Source organism: Rutidosis leptorrhynchoides, chromosome 3 (genome assembly GCF_046630445.1).
Source record: "Rutidosis leptorrhynchoides isolate AG116_Rl617_1_P2 chromosome 3, CSIRO_AGI_Rlap_v1, whole genome shotgun sequence".
In the NCBI taxonomy this organism is placed as follows: Eukaryota; Viridiplantae; Streptophyta; class Magnoliopsida; order Asterales; family Asteraceae; genus Rutidosis; species Rutidosis leptorrhynchoides.
In genome coordinates, this window is record NC_092335.1 from 61,289,179 (window position 1) to 61,296,133 (window position 6,955).

General features: G+C 34.6%; 1 protein-coding gene across 1 annotated transcript; it reads left to right on the top strand.

Annotated features, from left to right (window-relative positions):
- The first annotated feature begins 5,062 nt into the window (after positions 1 to 5,062).
- LOC139900026 (uncharacterized) lies at positions 5,063 to 5,609 on the top strand. The gene is made up of 2 exons (XM_071882838.1): positions 5,063 to 5,202; positions 5,309 to 5,609. The coding sequence occupies exons 1-2, from the start codon at positions 5,063 to 5,065 to the stop codon at positions 5,607 to 5,609; spliced, it is 441 nt and encodes a 146-aa protein (XP_071738939.1).
- Positions 5,610 to 6,955: the final 1,346 nt, after the last annotated feature.

A 6,955-nucleotide genomic window follows, 5' to 3' on the forward strand; every position in this document is an offset into this window, starting at 1 on the left:
CAGCAGGAAAAATTTAAAGAACATGTGCTGGTAACATGAGCCATGCGATCGCATGGCCTATGCACCTCAGCCCCATGCGATCGCATGGTGGTTAGGTGAGGCTTACACTCGTTTAAAAGTCGAACGAGTCCAGTTCTAAATTCATTTTTCATTCCATCTACATATCACTCGCATATCTCTCTTTATATATCATAATAATAATAATAATAATAATAATAATAATAATAATAATAATAATAATAATTATTATTATTATTATTATTATTATTTATATTATTATTATTATTATTATTATTATTATTATTATTATTATTATTATTATTATTAAGATTAATATTAATATTATTATTAATGTTATGATTAGGAGTATTATTATTAGTAGTATACATAAAATACTACGACGAGGTTCTGCTCAAATGTTTTCAAAATGAGTTTTGAGAGGGATAGATCTAAGAAAATTATGGGTTATAGCTATGGAGGTTATGGGTATGGTTCGTGGGTATGCTCGTAAGGTCAATCTAGTGTTTATCATCTCTGTTGCGTCTACGTACTTTCCTACAATATTAAATCACAATATTGATACGTGAGCATTCACATCTTATCTTTTATGTATTAATAGTTTATCCATGTCTAGTGCTCGAGTATATATGTTTATGCATGCTTGTATGCTTTAATTTTGTCGTTAGATAGTTTATGATGAATCACGAATTTGATACATATGCTACTAATATAAATTATATGATATGCATGTTTTTGGAAAGCTGTCGAAAAATTATTAACTTTTCATTTAGAAATCGCGTGATTTCGATGAACGGATTAAAAGATATGGTCAACTGAATTATGGTTAACGTTAATTGAAATTGTGTTTGAAACTGTAAATTAATATTTAAACAACTTGTCTATGAGATTGATAAATCGGATTTTTAAATATTACTAATCGAGTGAATGAATTTCTATATAAAGCACGTCTCGTCTTGTTGAACAATTGTCAAAGTTGACTGTCTTATCATGCTTTAAAAGCTTTATAAACACTATAATCTGATTTTACAAGTATTGGAAAGCTATGTGAAATAATAAAATATTTTTGATTGCCATGATAATTCAAATATAATATAGCTCCTGAAATAAATAATATTTTGAGTTTGATAAACTATAAATTCGTTCAATTATCAAGACTTATATTATGTTAATAGACATGTATAGATTTAAAGATCATATTGGGTAAGGTTAACTTTTGAGATGACTTTTGTTAACTTTTGTATGTCGGTCTTGAGCATTAGGATTGTGATACACTATGACCAGACCTAATTTGTTAGACATGTATTGACCAACATATGTTCTCTAGGTTGAGATCTACGGTTATTTTACATTCCAAGTTTCGGTCACATTTCGGTGAATTACTTTATGTGCTGTTAAGGTGAGTTTATAGATCCCTTTTTAAATGCTTTAAATATTTTGGGCTGAGAATACATGCAATTTATTTTAAACGCAATGGATACAAGTACATACTTAATTCTACACTGAGTTTGAATCGAAAATCCCTTAGCTTTGGTAACTAGTAACTGCCAGTTATAAGAACTGGTGGGCGCGAGTAGTAGTATATGGATCCATAGGGCTTGATATCCCCGTTCGAGCTAGAGCACTAGCCTTTTAACGGACGTATGCTATTTGAGAAGCGTACACGTTGGTTTGCGTGTATTATTAAGATGCTTATACAAAGGGTATAAATTATATATACGTTAAGTTTAGTTACCAGGGTGCTCAATTTAGTAGAATATTTTGATAAACGTTTCTGGATGAAACAACTGAAAACTTGTGATTCACATTTATATACAGATTATGCGCAACATTAAAATTATGAACTCACCAACCTTTGTGTTGACACTTTTAAGCATGTTTATTCTCAGGTTTATAGAAGTCTTCTGCTGTTTGCTTATATGTGATACAAGCTATGTGCATGGAGTCATACATGCTTTATTCAAGAAAACTTTGCATTCACAAAATCATCACCGTGTATCTTATTTTGACTGCATTGTCAACGAATGTATTATGGCAAACTATTATTTATGGTGATTGTCTATATGAAGAAATCATCAAACGTTGAAAACCTTAGAAATTGATATTCATTTATTGTGTACCTTTTGAAAAGAATGCAATGTTTACAAAACGTATCATAAAGAGGTCAAAACGTCACTATGAAATCAATGAAGGATGTATTCGTCCAAAGGGATTTGGAAGGATCATCACATACTATAGCAAGATTCGTTGGAGGTTTAAATGCTTCCATTGTTGATCAAGTTGAAATGCAGCCTCAATGGACTTTTGAGAGTGCTTGCAAGCTGGCTATTCAAGTGGAGAAACAAGCAAAGAAGAAAAATAATTTTAAGTCTTATTCCAAGCCAGCAGTGTTGCCTATGAAGGGTCAATCATCTATGCTGCCTAAGCATACCGAGGCAGCATCAAAAGCATTTAAAGGCAAAGAGAAGGTTGTACCTGGTAGTCCCAAAGATGATAGAAGGAAATGCTTCAAGTGCGATGGATTTGGTCATTTTAAAGCTCAATGTCCTAACCAGTGTGCTCTTACATTAAAGGATATTGAAGATTTTGAAGGGGGTTTTGAAACTGAACCGGTATATGATGAGTCTGATAATGAAGAGTTTGTTGCTGCTGATATTGGAGAATTTTTAATGGTTTGGAGAGTAATGTACTCAGCAGAAACTATTGAAGATAAGAGCCATCGTGAAAACATCTTTCATTCAAGGTGCACAATCAAAGGCAAAGTGTACAGCCTGATTGTTGATGGAGGCAGCTGTGCAAGCGCAGCATCTGCTCACATGGTGGAAAAACTTGAGCTGGTTACAAAGAAGCATCCTCATCCCTACAAAATTTTAATTACTTAATCAAGGCAATGAGGTAAAGGTCACTCGTCAAGTTACTGTTCCATATTCTACTGGTAGTGTTTATCTAGATGAGATTACTTGTGATGTTATTCCTATGGATGCTTGTCATTTGCTGCTTGGTAAACCTTGGTTATTTGATAAGTATGTCTATCATAATGGACACCAAAATACTTACTCGCTGTATGTGAATGGTAAAAAGATCACCTTCACTTCTTTAAAGCCTAGTAAAATACCTGGAGCTGATCCTACTATTAAGAATGATAAAACTTTGTTTATGACTCAAGCTGAAGTTGATACGGAGTTAAAGGGTGGTACTGGTGCTTACTTGTTGCTGCTGGTTGAAAGCGATGAGTTAAACCAGCATGATGAAGTACCAGCTCGGGTAAAACCTTTATTATCTGAGTCTGCTGATGTATTCCCAAGTGAATTACCTGCTGAATTACCACCAATCAGGGGTATCGAACATCAAATTGATCTTGTACCTGGATCTGTTCTTCCCAACAAAGCAGCTTATTGATGTTCTCCTCATGAAGCAAAAGAATTAGAAAAGCAAGTTAGTGAGCTGGTTGCAAAGGGGTATGTTAGAACCAGCATGAGTCCTTGTTCAGTACCAGCTTTGCTGGTTCCAAAGAAAGATGGTTCTATGAGAATGTGTGTAGACAACAGAGCTATTAACAACATCACCATCAAGCATAGGTATCCCATACTTAGATTAGATGATATGCTAGATGAGCTGCATGGTTCTTGTGTATTCTCCAAAGTTGATCTTAGAAGTGGGTATCATCAGATTCAAATGAAAGAAGGAGATGAATGGAAGACAGCTTTCAAGATCAAGGGTGGATTGTTTGAGTGGCTGGTTATGCCTTTTGGGTTATCTAATGCACCTAGTACATTCATGAGACTTATGAATGAAGTGCTCAGACCACTTAATGAGCAGTTTGTGGTTACTTTGATGACATTCTATTGTACTCAAAAACTAAAGAAGAACACTTGGATCATTTAAGGAAAGTATTTGAGGTGTTGAGGCAGTATCAATTATATGGGAAGCTGGAGAAGTGTGATTTCTTTGTCAGCAAACTAGTGTTTCTTGGATATGTGGTTTCTGAAGAAGGCATTTCAATGGATCCATCTAAAGTGGAAGCAATCAGGTCTTAGCCTAGTCCTTCTTTCATTACTGAAGTTAGAAGTTTTCATGTCCAATTACTGATTGTTTGAAGAAAGGGGTGTTTGAATGGTCCAGTTCTGCTCAATCAGCATTTGAATCATTGAAGGAAAAGCTAAGTTCAGCACCTATACTTGCTTTGCCTAATTTTGATATGCTGTTTGAACTTGAATGTGATGCTAGTGGTGTTGGCATTGGAGCTGTGCTAGTGCAAGGAAAAAGACCAGTAGCTTATTTCAGTGAAAAGCTACGTATGTCCAAGCTAAATTATAGCACTTATGATAAGGAGTTTTATGCCATCATTCAAGCTGTTGATCACTGGTCTCATTATTTGAAGCCAAGGTAGTTTGTTCTCTTTTCTGATCATGAAGCATTGAAATACATTAATGGTTAGCACCAAAATAAATCCAAGGCATGCAAAATGGTTTGAATTCTTACAGATGTACTCCTTTGTGTCTAAACACAAGGCTGATACTTCTAATATTGTTGCTGATGCTCTATCAAGAAGATACTCTTTGTTGTCAATTCTGGGAGCTAGGGTTCTTGGATTCTCATTTGTTAAGGAGTTATATGAAGCTGATTCAGACTTATATGAATTGTTCACCTGCTGAGTTTAAAAGAGATTATGTTGAACATGATGGGTTTCTATTCAAGGGCAGCAGGTTGTGCATCCCAAAAGATTCAATAAGGGAGTTACTGGTTAGAGAAGCACATGGAGGTGGTTTAGCTGGTCATTTTAGGATTAAGAAGACTTTGGAGATCCTAAATGAACACTTTTATTGGCCATGTATGGATAAATATGTTAAAGCTGTGATTAATCGTTGTGCTACATGTTTTCAAGCTAAGTCAGCTTTTCACAGCTTTTCACAAGGGTTTATATACTCCTCTTCCTATTCCCAATAAGCCATGAGAAGATTTGAGCATGAATTTCATTGTTGCTTTACCAAACACTCAGCGAGGAAAAGATTCAATTATGGTTGTTGTTGACAAATTTTCAACGATGGCTCATTTCATAGCCTGCAACAAAACCATTAATGTTACTATTGTTGCTGCTTTATTCTTCAAAGAGATTGTTCGTCTTCATGGAGTGCCAATGATGCTACTTAAGTTATTTTTGGAAGACATTATGGAAGTTGCTTGGTACAAAGCTATTATTTAGCACTTCTCACCATCCCCAAACTGATGGTCAAACTGAAGTTAATAATAGAACTGTGGGAATGCTGCTAAGAACACTTGTGAAGAAAAGTTTGAAGGAGTGGGATTTGAAGCTTGCCCATGCCGAATTTTCTTTCCACAGAGCACCTAATTACTCCACTAGAAAATCACCATTTGAAATCTGTTATGGTGTAAATCCACTCATATCCATTGATCTGGTTCCTTTTACAATTGAGCCTAAGGCAAGTGTTGAGGCAGAAGCAAAGGCAAAAGAAATGAAGAAGCTGTATGAAGAAGTGAAGGAAAAAATTGAGAAGACCAGCCAGCAATACAAGGCTAAAGCTAACCAGCACAGAAAGCAGCCCACTTTCATTCCTGGTGATCTTGTTTAGATCCATCCAAGGAAGGAAAGATTCCCAGCAAAAAGAAAGAACAAGTTGATGCCAAGAGTTGAGGATCCTTTCAATAGAAAAAGTTGGTGATAATGCTTACAAGGTCAAGCTGCCAGGTGATACAACTGTATTTAGCACTTTTAATGTGGGTGATTTGATGCCATACTTAGAAGATGACAACCTCGAGAACTTGAGGTCAAGTTCCTTTTTAGAGGGGGAGGATGATGCGGGTGAGTTGGGCAATATATCCAGCAACACAACCAGCACAAGCTCAAAAGATGTTACACCCGAGTTGAAAGGACCAGTTCATATACATTATAAACCATTCACAATAGTTGATTTCATCGCGAGGTATTTGACCTCTATATGATACATTTTACAAACATTGCATTCGTTTTTAAAAGATAAACTTTCTTTACATCGAAAGTTGACAGCATGCATACCATTTCATAACACATCCAACTATAATTGACTTAGTAATAATCTTGATGAACTCGACGACTCGAATGCAACGTCTTTTAAAATATGTCATGAATGACTCCAAGCAATATCTCTAATATGAGCAAATGCACAGCGGAAGATTTCTTTCAAACCTGAGAATAAACATGCTTTAAAGTGTCAACCAAAAGGTTGGTGAGTTCATTAGTTTATCATAAACATTCATTTCCATCATTTTAATAGACCACAAGATTCGCATTTTTCATAAATAACATTACACTCGCAAGTGCATAAAAATCATTCGTATGATGAACACCTGGTAACCGACATTAACATAAAGCATATAGAATATCCCCCGCATACTCGCAAGTATGCCATAAATATTGGCAATCGCAATCACTATTTAAATTGAAGTACTAAAGCATTCCAAATTCCAGAATGGGGTTTGTTAGGCCCATAGATCTATCTTTAGGATTTACGTCAATTAGGAGCCATTTCCCTAATTCTTAGGTTACCAAACTTGAAGGGATGATATTCGGTATAATAATCCAACCATACAATGTAGTTTCAAGTACTTGTGTCTATTTCGTCAAACATTTATAAAAGCAGTGCATGTAATCTCAGCCCAAGAATATATATTGCAAAAAGCATTTAAAAGGGAGCAAATGAAACTCACTATACTGTATTTTGTAGTAAAAATACATATGACGAAACTGAACAATGCAGGATTGGCCTCGGATTCACGAACCTATATCATTTGTATATTTATTAATACACATAATCGTATTCGAACAAATTTATATATTATTATTAGTGATATAATTTTTGTATTAATATCTTATATATGTCAATTTATATATTTTAAATAAATAACAATATTATTATAGTTAGGTTTTGTATTAAATATA

Excerpts from the sequence above, each read along its gene's own strand:
- LOC139900026 (XM_071882838.1), top strand. The coding sequence starts at position 5,063 with ATGGCTCATTTCATAGCCTGCAACAAAACCATTAATGTTACTATTGTT. Across the intron at positions 5,203-5,308 it reads GACATTATGGAAGTTGCTTG|TTTGAAGGAGTGGGATTTGA; the intron begins GTACAAAGCTAT and ends TGTGAAGAAAAG.